This window comes from Haliaeetus albicilla, chromosome 12 (assembly GCF_947461875.1).
Source record: "Haliaeetus albicilla chromosome 12, bHalAlb1.1, whole genome shotgun sequence".
Taxonomy (NCBI): domain Eukaryota; kingdom Metazoa; phylum Chordata; class Aves; order Accipitriformes; family Accipitridae; genus Haliaeetus; species Haliaeetus albicilla.
In genome coordinates, this window is record NC_091494.1 from 33,087,251 (window position 1) to 33,108,927 (window position 21,677).

At 35.5% G+C, this 21,677-nt stretch overlaps 1 protein-coding gene across 11 annotated transcripts in view; it reads left to right on the top strand.

Moving 5' to 3' along the window:
• Positions 1–21,677, top strand: part of B3GNTL1 (UDP-GlcNAc:betaGal beta-1,3-N-acetylglucosaminyltransferase like 1) — a 141,980-nt gene that overhangs the window by 22,294 nt on the left and 98,009 nt on the right. For 7 of the 11 annotated variants that reach the window (XR_011327190.1, XR_011327188.1, XR_011327186.1 and 4 more), the window contains one exon: positions 17,214–17,309. The exons of 1 other annotated variant lie outside the window; for it this stretch is intronic. Coding sequence is in view for 2 of the 10 variants with exons in the window: in XM_069798915.1 (XP_069655016.1) it covers positions 17,214–17,309 (96 nt within the window). In the remaining 8 variants the exon portion in view is untranslated. Of the gene's footprint in view, positions 1–5,586; positions 5,785–17,213; positions 17,310–19,079; positions 19,223–21,677 lie in introns of those variants that run through there. 3 more of the 11 variants (XM_069798920.1, XM_069798919.1, XM_069798921.1) reach the window with 2 other exon arrangements.

Sequence of the window (21,677 nt, forward strand, 5' to 3'; positions counted from 1 at the left end):
AGAAAGGCCTGAGATTTTAAACCTTAAGAAAAATGGTAGATGTTTCTGTGTTCCACATATGGCATAGAGATAGTATATCTGGCTAGAGCCTGTCTCATGCCATCACTTTCTCTGAACTTTCTACTGAATCGGGGGGTGTCCTCGCAGCTTTTTGGGCAATGGCCTTGGTTTTCTTTTTTTCTTTTCTTTAAACTTCTGCTGGGTTTTATTTTCTATTACTTCTTGCCTTGTGTTGTTGCCTTTTAGGTGTAAGGATTTTTCTTCTTTGTTCTTGAACCCTACAAAGGCAAAAATGAATCTATGTTTGAATTGAATAGAATGTGTTTTTCCATTTTACAGGTACAGAAAATGTTTGTAACACTTATGTGAAGTATACTTTCTGGGTTCATGTTGTATTTTACAGAACTCTAATTCAAAGGCCTGAAAGGATAAATGGGAACATATCCAGCTGTTCCTGATGAGCAAATAGATCAGTTTGGTCTAGAGCCCCCCAATAGTTCTGACACAACCTGAGTTACGTTGAGAAAAGAAAAGTTGACCTTCTGGCCACAAGTCTACTGAGCGGTGTCAGGGGGGACTGCTGATCTTAAAAGAGTGATCTCTCTACTGTCCTCAGAATAATCGTGCCATTGAATTTTCTGGCCTTGGAAGAATGTTGGGGATGTTTGAATAAAGTTCTGTTCTGTATTTGAAGTTCTGACCCTAGCTTCAGTCAGTATGATAAACCAGAGTAGGCAGAGGCGGTGGCGGCGGGGAAAGCAGAAGCTTGAGACATGCCTGTGAAGCAGTGAGCTTTTTTGGTTTGTTCCTGAAATTCTAATTTGCAGACTTGGACTTTCCACTGTTTTGCAACTTCTTCTGACCTGGATTTCTGACTTTATGTAGTCTCAGTGTACTTTCAGAAATTTTGTTCCTAATCCTAGCCTTGCTGGTTGTTACTGAGAGCCAGATTGGAAGTCTAGTATTCCCAGTGGGCTCTAATACTGGAGGCTTCAGTCTACTGTTGTTACTACTTTAGATTTACAGGTGAGAAAAGTCTCCAACTTTCTCCACTAAGAGAAATCTTCTCCCAGATCCTAACTAGTCCGTGAGGTTCTTCCTCTTTCATGTTATTCTTAAATGCAGATTGCCTTACCCTGACTTGAAGCCTGGTTACTAAACAGCGGAACCAAAGAGATCAGATGCCTTTGGAATGATTCCCCAACCAGTTGTTCTTCAAAGAAACTGGTGGCTCTATCTCTGAAAAAGCAAGAGACTTGCCCCCAGGTTCAGGTACTGGAATATGACCAGGGTGACACTGCAGCAGTCCGTAGCTTTATCAGTCTAATTTCCTGTATTGTAGACTACTTAATCATGCTTTAAAGAGCAAGAGCAAATTAATTTCTACTCTCTTAAGCTGTTCTTGCCTGGAAGACTTTTTAAAAAAAATCTTGTAGGATAGAATTGTTCTGTCATCGTTAACATTTAGAGTAGAGGATTTTGGATCTCAAAAGACAAATTACTAATAAATTATGATTTTATTAAATGCAGCTTTCTAGGATCGCTGTCATCTTGTCCTCTGGTGAATATTTTATATTATCTCCAAGTCCTGTTGACAAGGATTCTATAAATAGGACACTCTCAGAAGGCACAAGTTTTTGAGACTTCGCATATTTGTACTACAAATTCTTAAGCTCTGCTAGCTCAATATGAATACCTACTTTTAGCAGTTTGAAAGCTTAGGGACATTGTACTATCTATTGATAATATAACAGCTACCAACACTTTGGCATTGATTGTCCAGTGCACATATGCACTTATGCTGCATACAACCATGCTTCAAATTGCTTATGCTCTAATCAGATAAGGAATGACTTTGTTACTAGAGAATGATCAACTGTTACTAAAATTTCTCGCTCAAGTTTTTGTTTATCCCTAAAAGCAGCATCTGTCCCATTTATCCAGGGTAAGCCAGGTGTTGCTTATTTACCAACCACAAATCATGTATGCTTTGTTGGCAGCTAATGAGTGGGAAGATTCAATGTCACGTTTCCCTTAATTCTGAAAAAATTAGGCCTTCATATCTTATTTTACTTATACTTGTGTTCTTCTGGAGGAGATCCAACTTCATGTACATACTAGTGTTCTATTGAACAAGCCTTCTGAGTTTGGAGTAGCTCAGGAAATTACTTCCCAAACCACACACGCACAATGCAGTCTTTCACGCCTATGTCCCACATTTATTCTGTTATATTATTTGAGCAGAGTAGTACCCTTTAAGAACTCCCAAAGCTTTTCAAGGAGAGAGGAGATAGTTAGCAGTATCTGCTCCCAGGTTGTCTTGTTGCCATGTGCTTGCATCAGGACCCGCTATGGGCATGCAGAGGTGAAATTGCCGGGTAAGGTCTGAGTATGCTCTTGGAGAGCTTGCGTAGCATTAAAGAGCTTCTCTGGAATGTGCTTCATTCCTGAGATGCATAGGTACTTGGCCACACATTGCCAGCCATTGTGCCATTATGGAGGCTTTCAAGAATAGTGCAGCACTTGGAATACTCTTCCAGTTTTTCTTTTTCCTAGGGATTCTAGATACTGGAAGGAGAAAAGAAGGGTGCTAAAATGAGATGTACTATTCACAGTCAAAACCCACTAACCTTCTCATCTGTCTTAGAGCCACACTGAATATTTTTGGATGCCATATCATCTGTTGGGTGTGGTATTACTTTATTCTTCCTCCCACCATTGATTAATTGGAGTATATGGCCCCCACAATATGACTGTGCACATGAACAGCATGTGGCTTCAAATTTTTGTATCTTTCTTTCTGCAGAATTGCTTATAAAATAGCTAAGCTCTTCCTCGCTGTCTCTGACATATTCCCAACAGCTGGAATCAAAATGTGGGCAATGGAGATAAAGAACACTATTTCCTTTGTTTTCATTGGCTGAATAAGAGATGAATCTGTACCAGTGTCAGAATGAACACCTTTCTTTTTGTTGTAAAATTACTAGCCTCTTTCTCAAACATGTAGGATACTTAGGCATATGAGAGAACATTGAGTATAACCATTTGCATTTCTTCAATGAGAAATTCTCACTGGTTTGCATCTCTAAAGCAAATTTGTGGCATATTCTGTAGCTTGGATTTAGATCAAGAGCTGCGATGCCTAAGGCCATTTTAACCTATTGCATTATCTGAATGTGTTAAACAATTGACTAAATTCTGTGTATCTTTGATGGTTAATGTGACTCTAAGTTAGTTGATTGGATTGAGTGAACTTGAACAATGCATGGCACTACTAGTTCAGAGACCTGTTCATCTGCCTCTGGGAGAGCTGTAAACAAATATTACACAATCAGCAAATGAATTGGAGAAATGAACAAATGAATGAGATAGCTGAGCTTGATCCTTTCTTTAAGGCACAACTCTAGGCCAAAGGTATTGTATGTCTCTTGTCCACCCCTACTGAAGCTCACAGATTAACTAAACTTAGAAATGAAGTCTTTGAAGTCTTTTGTGATGTTTTGTTTTTGGTTTTGTTTTGTCTTTTGGTCTGGACACATGCATTTCTTGATTTTGAAAGTTTTAGTCTAATAGATAAGATTTTGCATTGTCACTGTACCCTGTACCATTCTACTTGACTAGACCTGTTACACATTTCTATTATGTGTTAGAAAGACTGTTCCTCCCCCATTTGCCTTACCTATTGCTTATTGAGCACTAGTTTGAATCATTTCACTTTTTCTTTTTTTGTGACTAAAGTGATCAGATTCCATTGATTCTTGATTCTGTCAGTCCTTTTAGCTTCCACCTTATTCATTTAATTCAATACCTGAAATTGCAAGTAAAGATTTTCTTAGTAGCAATAGAAAGAGTATACAATAAAATGAGTAGATCCTCTCTTACAGGTATAATTAAAGTAAAGTTTTAGTGGTACATTCATGTGGAACAGAACTTTTAAGATCAGCATTCTGAGTGTTTATATGGCTGTCATGATAATGAGATCTGATTCTTTTTCAAAATACCTGAAGATTGACAATGTTTCAACTATTTTTACATTGGCAGGAGATAGGGTTTTTATGAGTTAATCCATGAGAGCAGTTCTGTGGGAATGGCTTAACAAATACTGAGCTTTGTTTTGTTCTGAGTGCAAAAAGATTACTAGACATTCTTACATCATCTGTCGGTGAGTTCCATGTTTTAGATCTAGCTCTTGTCCTTGGAGGGAGGGGGGTAATTCTAGGTAGTCTGGACCAGTTTCCATATACTGTCTTGCATATCAGAGCAGTTCTTTAAATCAGAGTGTGTACTGATTGTTTTGTATACAAAGAGCACTGTATATAAATAGCGTGTTCTAAGTGATTTGTTTTGCTGAGTAGTTGAGATGTGTACTCAACTAGTGGAAAAAAACCTCCAGACAACTGTTTCCATCTCATCTCAGGTGTGCAACTGCATGTGTAGAAACTCTTGTGATAGAATTCCAGCACAGCATCACTCGCTAGAACACTGGCTTGTACAACAGAAACTTTTCAGTGTAGCCTTTTACTGAGCAGCTGTGCCATAATATATCACATTAATGTGGGGGGGGTTTGTTCCTGCTTATTATCGCAAGTCTGGATTAAAGGCAGAAGATTGTTTTATCTGTCTTGTGCCAGGCCAGGCTGCTTCATGATGAAAGGGAGCATGGGATAAAAAATAAAAATGGGAAGAAAAATAGAGGAGGTCACCTTATACACTGACAGTCAACAGTACCAGTTCAGGAATATTGGCAGTCCTCGGTGTGTAGTGATTTTTACTTTCCACATACCAATGGAGTTTGGTCACCTCTGAAAGATCTTAAAGCCTTTTGTTTGCTGTGTCTTCTTATTAGGCTAATGTTAGAGTAGTCCTGAATATAACGTTGATTTTCAGACTACATGCTGTGCTTTCTCTTGGGAATCAAAATTGTTATTAGGCAGTCGGGCAATTACATTGTACTTAGACATGGATTTATTCTATCTAATGAACAAGGTAGCCTTGTTTGTATGGCTAGAGCTGGCAAAATTGAGATAATGCATGTCTCCTATACCTGTGTCTTGTTCCTAAAATAGTCTTTTGTTACACAGTACTAATTGGAATGCAGAAGCTCTACAACTTGTATGGATTTTCATGTAATTGCAACTAGTAGTCTTTTTTTTTTCTTTCTGTTAAACTAGAAACCATGCAAAGGAACAGTATATTAGATGTTTTGCTGTTCTAGTGAAGTTACAAGTCTTTAGTAAATTCATTAAGAAGTGACCTGAAGTATAAATGTGTTCATGAACTATTCAGCATATTTGGATCACAATATGATGTTACACAGTTAAAAAAATGTGTGCTGTATTAGGAGTATATCTTCGTGTGGGGGGTTAGCAGGCAGAAGCTTGCTCTGTCTGAAAACTCTGTAGCTGTGATTAGAGCAGTGCTGAACCCTAGCTAGTATTTCCTGCCTTACAACAGTATTAGCAGGGTTTGTATCTGCTCTCACAGCAGCTTTGCAGCTTCTGGTCAGCCTGGAACATGGGCAGACTGAGGTTATATCTGCCTGTAAAAGACTTACTCTCAGTACCTTTAGATCAGGTCTTGTTTAATTGAAGTAGTGTGATGCATGGACAAGGACTTCATTTAGGAGTGAGAAGATGCAAATTTGCCTCCAGAGTGGCTTTGCCATTCCTCATCTACTGTTTAAGGAAGTGGTCAACAACATTGTTCTGTAGTCTGAGCCTTTATTTCTCAGGGATTTTATTACCTTTTCTCAAATTAGTGTTTTAGTGTGGACTGCAAAAATGGGTAAGTAGTATCTTGTATGTAATTTTGCAGGTGTGAAAAGATAATAAGCATATGTGAAGCTTTACTAAACTGTCATTAATTATAACTACATACTGTTGAAATATTACCTCTCTGTTTGGTATAATAGAAAAGTCCCTCCATTTAAATTCCATCCTTCCTGTGTGCAGTAAATTAATGGTTGTTGGTGTTCTTCTCTCATTCTGTGTCTTCTACTGAAGTCCAGGTTTTACCAATCTGCGTTTCATTGTTTTGTCTTCCAGTTGTTGCACATAGCTTAGCAGATTTTTCTTTGATAAATGCTTTTATTTTGGACATGAAGTTGATTAAAATCTTCATCGGGTAGAGCTTAAGTAATCTTTGTTTCTTCTTAGTTAATTTGCATCGGCTCTCCTTCTGTCTCCCTTACTCAGCACGTTTCAGACAGATCAGTGTGTGTTGCTCAGGCGTGTTCTAGCAAGCAGTGCCTGTAGAGTTTAGCTGTAATATAAGTATTAATTCATATAACAGCTATTAAAGAGAAATTAATTGGATACTGGCATGTCTTGAAGAATAGATGAATAGATCAAATTTGTTTGCTTAACCCTGTTAGTAGGAATTTGCTCCACTAAATGGGCTAAGTAGATCTGAGGAGGGTCTTGTACATTTTTGGCATGGGCAGAGGGGAAAATGAGATTATTTTCCTCAGGTGATTACCTATAATTGTCGATTATACCAAATCAGTTTATTTTTGATGTAGAGAAAAAAATGGCCAGAGAAATATCTTCATGAACTAGTCTAACTATTCTGGTCATCAGAATTTTAATACTTTATACTCTGTTCCCGTATACTGCACACCGTAAACAAACTACAAGTCTAATATTTTTCTCCAGCCTATGGAAAATGTAAATAAATTAAGGCTATTCAGTATAGATACTTACACAAAAATATATATATTTATGACTTTGGGAAATTGTCATTAGAGGTTTTTGAAAGTTATTTATAATTCAGTAATCTTCTTTTGGTATGGAGGGTTGAAACTAGAGCAGCAGTTACGCGAAGGTTTTGTTCTGAAGTGGTGACAGTGGAGTATGTCTAAGAGGAGAAAATATGATTCCTCTTCTTCTTCTGCACTGAAGAATATGAAAATTCTTTGTTTGACAATGTGAGAGTATTATTCTTATGGTGGTTTTCATTAATTGGTCTTTTCCACATATATCACCCAGATCTGCTGGAATTCAGCTGCGTCTTTGCTTTTTATTAGGCAGCTTCCTTAAAGATTCTTTTTAATTTGCTATTTCTGAAAAACCACAGTGCATTTTCAAAGTCACAATGTCAGTTTAAGTCTGTTCTACATTTAATCAAATATCCCAAATTAGAAACATCCCAACTTACATGACTTTGTAATTAAATTTGTGTTTAATATGGCCTCCACATGCCAATAACCCCATCAAACGATTGTGATTACTAGAGTTTGATATTCATGAATGTCTGATTGTAATGTAGACTTCCAGCATATTTCATTTTTAAAACGATGCCTGAAGCATAAAATGTTTGAAAATCAAGATCCCCTCCTCCTTGTGTTTAGATATTTTGCTGTGGTGATAACTATTACTAATCCAATCATACTTTGTGGAGCTACAGACACAAGAGAAATTGGTTTTAAAATAGAAACTGTACAAACATACTGCTCTCTTTGACTGTTCTTAAGCTGTATGTAAAGGACTGGTTGTGTAAGCATCTTGACAGGGTCCAAAGAGTTTACTTAATTTGAATTAAATTCAGATTGCGTGTGCATTAGCCTTAATATAGAGGTTGAGCCCTTAGATCTTGTTTATCCCAGGATGGCAGATTTTGAATGAGGGCTTCTGAGGCCTGGTGCTTTTTCCTACCTAAGCTACTTATCAAAATACTGGAGCTTACTCATTTATATTCAGAAAGGACTTCTGAAACTTATTTAATTTGCTGCAATATCTACAGATTTGCTGTAATAACTCTTCAGTGATACTTACTTCAAGTTTTTCAAAAAATGTCATGTTTGAACTTCATGATTTCATATGCATGACAACATCCTTTTTAAATGTATGTGTGGTGTGATGCTCAGCTGTGCTCGTTCTGAGTACACCACCTTGACTTATTGTTTTTCATATAAAATCACTAAAGAAAATTCAGAATTCCTTGGTTTTTAATTACTCTTTTTTTATGTGCTGAAAATAAACATGTAACATCCTACTGTGGACTTTGGACTTGAACCAGTGCCACCAAGTAGAATGTTTAACAGGTGTTCTTAAAAATGGATTGCTACAAGATAAGAACATCTGTGGAAGTGAATATTCACTTGACCTAAAGGATTCTCTGGGGAGCCAGCACTATCAACACACTTTATAATTTTTAAAACATGCTTTAAATACCCTAGGGTGTGTTTTGTATCTTTATACCTAATGCAAATTACCTCACAGGTGTCATGTGTTTTGAAGAACACTGTTTCCTCCATTGGAAATGGAGTGGAGAGGAAATAATTTTACTATCTTCTTCCCCCAGTATATAATTTTGGAAAGATTTTAACCACATAAAAATATCCCTTCCATTTATTTTTCCTTTTTGATTGCATTAAATGATGATCACAAAATCCTTAAAACCACTAGTATCTTAAATCATTTCATCATTCTGCTGCATAAAAAATTACAAGGTCGTGGGCCTCTAGACAAACACAATATAATTTAAATAAAATCTTTCAGCATTTTTAACAACATAAATTTTAGGTCTTGTTTTTAGTAAGGTCAAAGTCCAAAATGCTAACTGTTAGTGTAAATATATAATCTGTTTAGGTGTTGCTGTGACATGTAAGTTTCTTATTCATTAAAGCAGATGTTTTAGTTACTGTGATTACCATGTACTTGTCCAGGAACTCAGTGTAAAATTTACTCGGTAGACAACTATATTTTGTAAATCTCTCTTCATCTTTCAAGTAACGTATTTTTTTTGACTAACCACCCTGTAATTTGGTCACATTATCCAAATACAAATTTTCTTGAGTTTTAAAGAAACTTTGTGAATTCTTGTAGCTAGTGTTACTTTTAATGTAATACACGATAGCATAAGGGAAATTTGGTCAAATGGCGGATAAATCAGGCCTAAACAAGAATTGTTATTGTTGAACCAATTTTATTTCCTTAATGGTTAGCGTTTTATGGACAGGTTCTTCTACAGCACCATCACAATTTGAAGGAAGACCATCCAATAATATCCCATCTATGTCTATTGTAAAAATATATTGGGATATATATAAAATACGCATTTAGCTATATAGAGCTTTAATGACTTGGTCAAAGTAAAAATAGTAAGAAGCAGAACTGGAAACAGAGCTAATAAATTTCTTCAAGATGATCTTGCTTCCCTGCTCCAGTATTCTGCAATTAAAATAGATTTTAACATATAATTCCAAATATTCTTCATCTTTTCCTTAATTGAGTGAAGGAACAAATTAATAATCTAAGTGTAATCACTTGTTCACATTTAGTTAAAATGAGTGAAACAATGCTTATTACCGTTGGCTGAAAATCTTATCCAACACTTAGATATTTTAATGGTTAGATCTTAGTTTTACAATCATGCTAGTTAATGTAATAAAGTTCTAGCTATTCTGAGTAAATTACAAATAAAGACATGTGGAAGATTGTGTTAATTATGTTTCCTGAGAGAAATGGGTGATCTGACGAGATAATGCCGAGTCACAGCTGTGCAATTAAAAAATATGCTACAAGCACTATTTCATAAGTCTAATTGAAATCCTGTACTGTCTCACTTGATTGCTCTTTTTGTGGTAATATTTCTGCTGGACACTTCCAATAAAACATACTAGTGATGCTGCTGATCCATACTTGTAAGAAACTAGTGTTAGAGGTACTGCACCAATACCTAAAGCTTTGCTGATCTTTTAGACAAATATCTATAAATAAATGTATTTATAAATGGGGCTGTGTGTACCCAGGAAGAAAATGAAAACTTTTATAGAAGTTTTTACAACCAAATAATATTTAAAATACTACATGAATGAAAACCAAATAAATCAACAGAGAGATAAAAATTTTCACTCTCCGGTCAAGTTCTCTTCTGAATTTCAGAATATGTTTGCAGCATCTCATGAACTGAGGGGGTGTGTATGTGGAAATTACCACAAGAATAATAGAAGTAGGGTTTGGAGACGGCACAGGTGACATCTACCTTTCCTTTATACCACAAGATGTAGGCATGATTAACAAAAGCTGTTCTTAAACATTCAGGATAAGGTAAATGTCTCATATTAGCTTTTTTAGTTTAGGAAATGTCCCTCTGTGGGCTCTCATAAACAGGCATATTGAGGAAAAAGATGTTGTGCACTAGAGATAATCCTTCCTGTATTGCTTGTTATTCGAATAGCCTTTCTTCTCATAGAATGTTATCTAGGATCAGGTCAGGTGTCATGATACTTCTAATTAAAGCTTCACTAAGTAGTTAATTACATTCTCTTCTAGGAAGTTTATGTCATTCAGCCATATTTCTAACATGAAACTCAACACTGCACACTCTTTCTCAGTGTGTAGAAAGTTTTGTACTTTATATGACCTTTGAAAGTTACGTTTCATTTAATACCATAAGTTGTGGAAAGCAATTTATTTTGTACAGGAAAGCTGTGGATTTTTCCATGCTAAAAAATGCATATTTTTTCCAATACCTACTTCAGTATCATTATTGGTCGGTTAATTAAAAAAACTTCATAAAACAAAGTTGCTTAAAAGAAAACATATTATATGAAGAAATCATGCATACATATATATACCTAGTGCTTACTGCCTTACAGAGTTTATGCTTTTGCCTGTCTTTGTTCATTTCCCTCTTTTATAAAACTAGGATGGAAAAGATTGGGATAAATTTGGAGACCAATTAATTTTTCATCCTTATCTCCTTTTTAGTACAACAGGATGGTTCTGACCCATAGGCTGTCTCCTGAATAAGAAAGATGCTTTGTGCTAGGGGAAGCTGTAGTGATTAAAAAAAAAATAAAAAAATCCACATCTGCAGAAAGCGTGTTGTTTTCAATTACTGTCAACTCATTTAATCTTTGCTTCCTCTCACCCACTTCCTTTTCCATTTATGTGTGCAATGGAAAACATGAAAACCTAAAATGATGAAAATAAGAAACATCTCTACCTGAATATTGCATTTAAAAACAAACACTAGTGAAAAGTTGGAACGAGTTATGGCATGTAAGCAAATGGCTGATGTTGCTGATGGGTATAGAATGCTGATTTTTGTACATATTAGATATGACTGAAATACTCTTGTATTTCAGTGGAACAATTTTGTAACTCACGGAACAGTGACTATATGTGCTCATAGTACAATCTTGTAACGTGTGTAATAATCCTGCCTAGTTCCTCCGAATGTGATCGTAACTCTGAACTTCGTATTGATCAACAAGTCATTGAATGTGTTCGTAAGATAACCCAGTGTGCTGTGACCAATTTAGAGCCTCTGTTTCGTGGAGAGCCCCATTATTCTAGTTTGATACTGTTATTTGTACTGTTCTAATTGTATCATAGTTATATTGTATTAGTTTTATAATGCTTTAACTCCTGAAAATATTTTAGATGTAGTGACATAAAATACATATCCATGACTTTAGCTCTGATAATCTTATTTAGATATGATTCATTAACTCCACTCCTAATTATGTGAAGTGGTAGAGTTATTAGAGAAGAGAGATTCAGGTGGCTAAACATAGACATGTAATGCTATTTTGACACCTTAGGCTGTCTGACACTATCTAGACAGGACCAGCAGATACCAGAGGCCTGGTCCTTCTGGGAAGTGGTAGTTGGAGGCTAGGCAGGGCCATAGGGCCATAAGCTAGATGCTTATATTTGGCCACTTACTCCCACAAAGCTCATTTTAAGCCATTTATATTTTTAAAGGTTACTTCTATGGCTTTTCAGTGTATGTATATGTTGGTAGTTAAGATAAAACCGGACTGCTATTTTATGCTCTTAATATTCTTACCTATCACTGTCTCTTGCTGCCATAAATTATAAATTATTTTGTATTTCTTTCCAGAGAAGCCAACGCTGACTGCAATTAAGTAAATAGCTAAATAAGCTATAAGTTACATTTAATACAAAAAAAAAAGTAACTGTCTGTCTAGAAAGTGAATTACCTCATCTGATGATGTAGCAGAAAGGGTTGTCATGATTTTTTCTTCTTAGAGAGAAAGAGTTTTGCTCTTCCATGAACTGCCATAGTCATTTGCTATGAGCCAAAAAACCATTTTGTTTATAGTTCATGTTACTGCTTCCTGTACAAGTAATATTAATACCGCATTACAGCAAGTTTGCAGTTGGAATGTGAAGCATATTGCATTTGTATATATTACATAGTTTAATCTAGTACATGTATATGCCAGTATACAGTTAGCATTTGTAATAATAAAAATAAACTTGCCTAATTAGATCAAAAAGGTGAAACCTGGATGAACTCCATTTTTGCATAGAAACAGATACTCAAAATACTGAGAAGAATATTTCTGATATGGAGAGTTTCTTATACTTTCTGGAAGTCTGAATGGGTGTAAAATAGGCTAGAAAGATTTTTATCAAAGTATTTTAAAACTTATGAAAGAAGCAACAGTGAAAAACCTTTCACTTCTATCTAAAAGCTCTAAGGAAATATTCCATTAAGTGAATATAAAAGCTCTGAGACGTGGAAGAAACGGAAAACAGTGTGCAGTTGCTTCTGATGCCACACCTTCCACAGGGGAACTAGAGGAAGCTGTTTGTACTCTAAATAATTCTGAGTTTGACTGGATGAAAGAAGCTGGTTAAATGAGCTATGCTTTACAGAAGCTGTATCAAAGGCTCAGGTTGAGTTTGTCTATGTTGGTGATGTTTATCTTGCAACCACATAAGTCAAGAATCCTAGTCATGAGTCAGAGTCCTGTTGGGGGATGAATGGTACAGCTAAAGAGCAGAAAGGTGTGGAATTTTTTTGGCTGAGGATCTAGAAATAAATTTGATTGCATAGCGACAATTTTTAAGATTTGTTTGTAAAACATATCTCTTAAGATGATGCTAAAAGCAGTCTTGAGTGGTATTGGTTCTGAAAGTAAAAAGGAAGCAGGAAGTCTGTGCTGTGCAAAACATTTCACTGTTATGTTAGGGTAGAGGGAAGTGTGAACATTTCACTTCTTACAAAATGTTAACTTCGTTATGCATTTGTAGTTATTTTCCTGCTGTGTTGCAAGATCAAAATGCAGCTGTTCTCAATAACATGCATTTATATGGTTAAGTGTATTTTGCTGTGATATCATTGTAACTAAAGAAAGTAGTTAAATGATGTTTTACAATACTGTCTTCTGCAGGAGGGAGATCCTTGCTTTTATGTGCCCTGCTGATGTGTTTGGTACATCCATGGAAATGTTACAAAAGGCCACTAAGAATACCGACTATGGCTTTTTTTGTTCCTTTGCTTTTGAAGAAAGGAATTGTCAGGTTGTTGCTGTGGGTTTGTTTTTTTTGGATGAGGAGGAGGAGTGAAGACAGCAATTCAATTTGCTTGTGAAAGAATAGATTTTTAGGAATAATTAGAAAGCCTTCTGGAAATAAATACTTTAGTTGTGTGCGTAGATAGCACGTTTAGGTAATTTTAACAAAAAGCAAACTTAAAACCACTACTATGGAAGACATTTTAGAAAAGTTTTAATTATATTAATCCCTCTTTTCCTCTCTGTCTTCCTTTAATTCCATATATGAAACAAGTATAGGATTGCTAAGTATGTATTATGATATTTTATTGTCTAGATAATGATCCTACTCAGTGTGTAAGGAAGAAGAAATTAGAGTGAAATCTTAACCTCATCTTTATATTAACTTCATTGGAGCCATTTCATTCATCAATAATGCCTGTCTGCTAGAGCTCAAAATGGAAAAGAGTAAGAAAAGCCAAAGATATGGGGAAGAAGGTATGATATACTAAGTATCATTTAGAGAAATGAGGACTTTAGTATCTGGAGTCAGAAGATTTTGTTTTTCAGAGTTACATTTTGCACTGTCTTCATTTTTTCCAGCAAGCAGCTTTTCTTCCTCACATTAATTCTCGGCATTGGTATTACTGTTTTTCCTTTTTAGTGTTCATTGATAGTAGAGTAGGTCATCATAACACTTTGTTAGTGATTGCAGAATGGAGGTTTTTGGAGTCTGATTTTGAAAATTCAAGGACCAAGAGTCATTAACTGTGTCCTGTTTAGTCATGGAAGTGAAATCCATTGCTCTGGAGATAGCTCGATGTTCAAACCCTTTGCCATCAATTCTAGTAAAACTACATTCAGACTCAATGCCACGGACCTTTAGGTGTTCAGTGTGCTGCTAAATGGACTTTGAGTTGCAACAATAGAAGGGTTGCCCTAATGATTATTCTAAGTTTTCATAAGACTAGGTAAAAATTGTAATTCGATTCTTGAAACATTGAGTTACTCTAACATCTGACACTTAAAAGTCAGAGGCCAATCCTATTACTTTCTGCTGTATTTCTTTATATATTTTTCTAGATTGATAACCTTATACTGGCTTTACTATTGTTCTAAACATTAGGTTGAGCTTTGCTGTAGAAAACAAAATTGCTGTGTAAAAAAAATTATTTTTTTTTAAAACATAGTTTTTTATTTGATTACTGTGTTTGTATATAAGGCTCTAGATTGTTATCCTCTCTGTCTCGCTGTTAGGCATGTCAGTTGAGGAAGGAGTTTGGAAAGTTACACTTCCAAGGATTCTGCCCCAAATTTTGGCAAAATTCAATGTAACCTATTGTTTTTTCTGCTTTGGATACATCACTGCAATAACAGTAATTCCTAAATAACTTTTTTACTTGACGAGTCTTTTTTTTCCTAATTATGGTGTTTTCAATTCCAAAATGCTCGAAGTGTTTGAAGACCTACATAAAGGAAGTACAGAATCATTGTTACAAGCTAAAATTCAGAGAAGTAAATCGGAGAGTGCAATGGAATTATCTATATGGCTGTATGGAAAGAGGAGGAAATTTTGGCTAAGAATTTAAGTCAAACTCTAGAAATTACAAAAAGTAATATATAATACAGAAAAGAGCCATCAGGATCCAATTTAATAGCAGTTATTCTGTCTGCCTTCGTCTCTCCTTGAGTGTATGTACAGATAATTGATCAAACCTATTCAATTTTCTCTGGAAGCATAAGGAGTTGAGATTTGAACCGATTGTTTTTTGGACTTTAGGGAATTAAAGTCCTTTAGCTGAGCACCTGGATTCAACTTTTTTTTTTCAGATTGCTTTAAACTATCAACAGCATTTATGAAAACAGTCAGACTGGACAGAAATTAATGCAAGAATATGCAACTGTCCTCTGCTTCTCATTTAAATTTCAGGTTCCATAGAAAGAGATGACTGCACTTACTACTTGGCTCTAACTGAAGACCAGGTTTTCAGAAAAACAAATTTGAGATTCTCCTTTTTATCTCTTACTTCATGAAAGCTGTTTGTGATTCTGTATTCGTTTAGCTTATGCTGTGACTATTTGAATAAAGAAACTAAGTTTCCCTATTGTATTGTTATACAATACTTTTTGAGAAAAAAGTGCTTTGTAGTTTTTCTATTCTGACTTTTATGCATAGTTTTGTAAAGTATCTTTATAAGTTGTAAAAACCTAGGATATGCAAGAGAAGGTTAATAAGGTCTTGGTTAATGAATACTGTCAAGAGTTCTGTATATAGTTATATTCTTGAATAAAAATCGTCTTCACGGAACAGAATATATGTACATCTGATGCAACTTCTGGGAAGTTTTTTTTTAATATATATCTGTGGAGTGTCCCCTTTAAAAACATATCTATGAACTCTTCTAATTGATATTCAGTTTAAAAGAATTTTGGGTTAGCCTTCTGAAAATGTCTTAGTATCATTTAGCTGTAATTCAGGAGAAATTTAGGGTAAGAATTGAAGTTGTACATAGTAATTCATAACTGTCATTGAGGAAAAATTTCATAGTTCAGAGTCATTCTGTTTTATTCCTATGGGATAAGCAAATCATGTTTTCTTTTTTTTTTTTTTTTCATGTTTGTTATTTTGATTGTATTTAATCATACGGTAAATTGTGATGTTTCATTGCCAGCAGTCCCCCAGCAAGATCTCTTCGTGGTGTTTTTGTTCCCACATCAAAAGTATTCATAACTGCACGTGCAGAATTCTAGCCTGACTACTTACATCTGTGTGGGGTTTAAAGCTCTGTAGATAGAGATACCTGAAAGATTTAAACTTGCTGTGCTCAGCATGTACACTTACATTCCTTATGAATGCTTAGGGTAGAAAATAAACCAAGTAAGTTTTCCACACTGTTCTTGAACAAAACTTGATTATCTGAAATTAGTGTTCAGAAACGCTAATACCTATGCTTTGGTATTAATTCTCAATGAATGAACACATCCTCAGCAGGAAGCACCCATCAAACTCTGGGAGAGAAATAGACAGTTAACAGTACGACAGGAGTGCAGTAGTTGGTATAAAACAGTATCAGCTTTCTCTGCACATACAATTAAGTCCTGTAGTACCCTGAAGGCTTAGGGTAGACTGCAAACCATTGGGAGTAGCAAACAGCACAGTTCTGTATAGTCATACTCCTAGGGTTCTCCTCGCTTCTTCCTTGACTAACCAGAGATTTGTAGAGTAAACAGTTTAGTGTTTGTATGAAATTGCGTTAATGCATGTCTGTGCAATTACAGATAATATGAAATCCCTCTAATATTCTGTTTGATGCGTATTGGAAGCTATTATGCCAACAGGTGTTCAGAATATTGAAATTCATATTTAACCTGTACAACTGCAGAAGAGTATTAAAGAAAATGTTGCTCGAATGGGAATATAGTACTTCAGTGAACAAATCAAAATGGGGTGTCTACATTGTTCTACCGTGAATGACACAACTCAGAATACAGACTTTTTTTTTTCCTTATTTTATATAAATTATAAGTAATGTGTGGTGTTATAGGTTATGGCACTGTTGGTATGATTGTATGATGCTATCCAAGTTCTAGTTTTCATTTGCCAAACTTTTAACTATTTTGGTTGAAATTTTGCATTCTAGATGTCTGCCTTTGGATGACTTTCCTTTGAAAATTTCAACCAAAATGATTCAAATATTCCCAAGACTGAAGCTATTGGAAAGGCACTTCTCAATGTTGGTTTTCTAGAGACCTTTGAAAGTTTGTAACTAACATTTGAGCAGAGCAACTGTGACATATGATATGATATTATGAACACAAAAGGTAGCTAATAAGGGCTGTATAGATAATCTTAATTCTTGCAGTTCCCATGTTTTGAATGCTTATTTTATGACCTTATTTTGTTGCCATGTGCGCATACAGCAGTTTACACTATGTGATTTATCTCATTTTGCTTTAGATTATTGGTTGCCAAGTCAGAAGAGAGCCACTGGAGTCTACTGAAAGGTATACTCGTTGGATCAATAATCTGACTGAAGAACAGCTTCTTACACAGGTATTATTGTTTCAGCTGTGACTGAAATCATGGCAGAAAAATAGAGCAAGAGATTTATTTAGATGGATTTTTTTCAGTCATTAGCAATACTTGATAATTTACTAAGTTATCAGATTCTTATATTTAAAGGCTAATTTTTTCAGTAAGAGACATTTATGGTGCATGTAATCATTATGTAATGATGACCTCACACTGAGTGAGAATGAAGCTTTCAACTGCAGGTTCTGAGTGAGCCTTACATTTCTCACCGCTGTCTGTGGTTAAATCCATACGCTTTCATGTTCTAGTAAATGGTTAAGGGTTTTCTTTTTAAAAGGTGTATTTAAATACAAAAGGAGAAAAAAATCTTTCTTGAGAATGATTTCCATCCCCACCCCCCTGCCCCCCAAAGTTAGGTACTGACCACTTTTGTATCTGTTTAAGTTATTGCTAGAGATCATTTTAAAATAGCAGTTCTTGAAGCATTAAACATTGGGCTCATTATACATGTTTGTTAGTAAGATGCGTCTTGTGCAACTGAAGATGACAGTTTTGGCATGAAGAAAGGTTGTTACGTTAGGCAGGCAGCCAATGCTGAACTAAAAGAGACTTTGGCAAAAACAAGTTAAACTGTGGAAGAAATCAATCCAGCTTGTGGAGGAATGTGTGTACTGAGTATTATAAGAAATCTACTGGATGGTTAGCGGAAAACATCTCAGCAGGCATTAAGATGCAAGTACTTGGGGTTGGGTTTTGTGATGCTATGGTAGGAAGACATTTGCTTTTGTTTTTCCTGGATTTAAGTGGCTGAAAAGATCAACATACCCTTGTTTGTTAGACTTCATTGTAAACTGTGTTGTGTTCCCCATTACTCTAACCCCCCAAAGATATAGTTACAGATTCTGGTATGGTCATTGTAACACAAGAAGTAATCTATAGACCTTGTTTTAAAATCAGCAGCGGTATTATGGTTCCCTATAATTCACCAAACGAAAGTAGTTACAGAAAAAGTTACCTGTGGAATATTTGGATTTGCCTTTGCATATGGCATTAGAAAAAAATTATAGATTTAAACCAGTGAATTTATCTGACAGCAACATCTGGATCACTCTGTTGTTGAAGAGAAGAGAAAGAAAATCTTGATGTAAAAACTTGTCCTACACAATCTGAAGTTTCATCTAAGTGGCCACTGGATGGGGTCTTTAATGAATTAAGCTGGAAATTAGAAGGAATGTCCTAATTTTGAGATTATTTAAGGGGGAGGTATGCAAAAAGAAAACTCATTTTAAGATGGGGGTGTGTGTCTTCTGGAAGAGATTATTTAATATAGCGTTTCTGAGAGTAGGATGCAAATACAGTGACCCTTGCAGTCTTATGTGACTACAAATATCTCTTAAAGTTTTAATCAATCAGCATGTACAATCCATTATTTTTACATATGATTTAGATTCACACGTTTTACAAATAGATGAGGAATTCTGGGAAATATATTGGGTTTCGAACTAGAAGGCTGCATAGCAGAACTGGTGCTACTTGTCCATGAGTTTATTAACAAGATGGGATTTATAGAATCACACTATTTATGTGTTCCTAATTAATTTTTTTAGCTTGTTACCTGTTCTCCACCAAATTTAATGCAGAAATAGAAGTTCCTCAAAGACACTAGATTTCTGAAAATTCTGTGGAAGTATGAAGCTAGGATGGATTGTACTGCACCAGCTGCAATTCATATGTTGTTAAGCACCACAGAATCCACTTGGACAGATATTTTAGGTACCCAGTCATAAGACAAGCTTCAGCTGTGACACAAGTCTGTAGGAAGCTTGGCTTTTCTAACTGTGGTGCTAAAAGAACTACTTGATTTCCAGAGCAGTGCATGTCAGCATATGCCACCTCTCCTGCCTCAGTATCCATTCTTCTGATCAGAAATTCAGGTAGGGAGGTAATTATTTTGCTTTTCCTTGACTTAAAGTATGGGGACGAGGAGGAATTGGGAGCAAAAACCATCTCAGCTGTGCTCTAATAATCAGGTTATGAATCAATTATGTAAGGTTAGGCCTGATTTGTCCCACTCCTCTCCCCCTGGTACACTGTACATTTTATTTTGGGTGTGCTTTTTAAAACTGTCTTCAGTATATAAGCCCAGAGAAAACTATAATGATGGGCCTTTGCTAATGGGTTTGTAGAATCTCTGGGAGGAGCACTCCTTCAGGGAATTCAGGAAAATTGGCTTTAATTTACAGCATATTGTCTCCAGCAGTTTCCTGTAGTGAAAGAATGTTCAGCTTTTTTTAGCTGTCTCTGTACTCAGTGCCCAGCTTTTTTTTTCCAGTTACTTCTGTTGCATTTCTGTATCATGCACATGCAAATTATTTGTGCTGTAAATTGGGAAACCAAGCAACCAATTAAAAAAAAAATAGCCAATTGCCAAGATCATGTAATCCCTGATCATAATATTCATGTTATTGATCAAATAATATCCTGTAGCATTTGATTGCTTTACTAGACAGCGACTGAAGTCCACTTTGAAAGAGATGGGTGGTAGCAGGTATTTTGTTGGGTGGTTGGATGGCTTCATATGCCTAGATGCTGGCTGCTGGTTTTATATCACTTGAGTCAATACCAGATTTTTGGATCAAATGTCTGTCCCCTGTCCTCATGCTGAGAAGATCATTCAATACAAAATGCTTCTAGCATTTTAAATTTTCTTTTCCCTTAGCCATGGCCTCTTGATGCTTACTCATCCATTAAATGTTTCTCTAAACAATTATACTGTAACATTCCAAAGATACTTTATGGTATGCGTGAAATTTCGGAATATATACCCTAGACAGTGTGGTAGGAGTAAGAGAGTACAAAGAGAGCATAATAATGAGAAAACTACTTTTTAGAAGATTAACATTTGCTAGTTTAATGTTATCTTCTGTTTAAATGATGAGTGATTAAAAGTCACTTTTATAGGTGTACTAATACACGCCTTAAAATACATGTATATGTATTTCATGTATGTATACATGTATATGTATCTTTCTGGCCAAGAGTAAAAAAAAAAAGGTAATTTTAACTGTTCAGTAAGTGCAGATCACAGTGGCAGGTACAGGAAGAAAATGAGCAAACAAATTTAAGAGAACTGACTGTTCTGATGTTGAAGTGGAAAAAATGTAGATTAAAACTAATCCTACAGAATACCCGAGTCTGAACTGTGCTTGAAATGTGATTGAAGTTTGATCATGCAGCCCTTCTTGTACACTGGAAATTTTACTGTGCTGTATAAGTAAAAAGGTCTGAATGGTTTTAAGGTTGGATTAATTACACAAATATTTATACAAGTAGTTTTTAAGGATTGTTGCTGACTGTAAGTAAAACAGCTGAGTTCATATCCATATCTGTTAAATCACTACTTTAGGTTAGTTTAGTCCCACAGCCTGTGAAGTATTATATTCAGCCTGAAGCATAATTCCATCTGACCTACCATTTTTCCTCCCAAAGACAAGAGACCTCTGCTTCATATGGTTGTTTGCTTAGAAAGCAGTTGGCAAGCTTAAAGTGACATGTGAGGAGACTCTTGCAAAAAGGAGTGGGCTCTATGGTTGGTAAGACTGGCCTGTCCTAATTTAGAAGAATATCTGAACAAAACATGATGATTCTATATGTTTGTTGTCCACTGTAATGTGTTTGTCTTGCTTCCTGATACATATTGTACTTTGCAGATTATCTCAGAGCTCTTTGTGTTGGATAAATCTGGAAATTCTCACAGGTGATTTGTAGTTCTTACCAATAATCTCTCTGGACCACCTGATAGAAGAACAATAATTAACATGTTAGAGTTTCATAACATAGACTTCTCTGTGCTGTTAGAGGTGCCTGTTAAATTTAGCTGATAGGTTTAAAAGCTGTGCTTCTCTACTTACTAAGTCTTCCTGTAAGTAATATTTGATAAAAGTTCATGCTACAAATAAGCATTTACTACAGATACTCAGTTTGGAAACAGATCCAGCATTTTGGTTGAGTCGAGCATGTAGTTTGTTCTGAAGGCAAGAAGGACCTGATAACATGGCCAGACCTTTTCCATAAATTCGATACACTCAATATTGCATTGTCATCGTGTGTCTCAATAGGCAACTTATTACTGGTAAAAAGCTGGAGGGAGTAGATTGCAGGTAGAATGAATTTTCCAGGTGGGCCACAGATTTAATATCTCTGGCATCTGTATGTCTGCTCGCAGACCAGAAAATTCCACCTTTTGTAAGTGCTAGGGTTGGTTGTCAGTGTGTCAGAACTGAAATAGTAATTGAGGTGGCAATCTGAAAGTGGATATATGCAATGCCTGTTGTCTGGTTATATTAGTAAAGGCAAAAACTGGACAGAGGGTAACACTTTCTTAAGAAT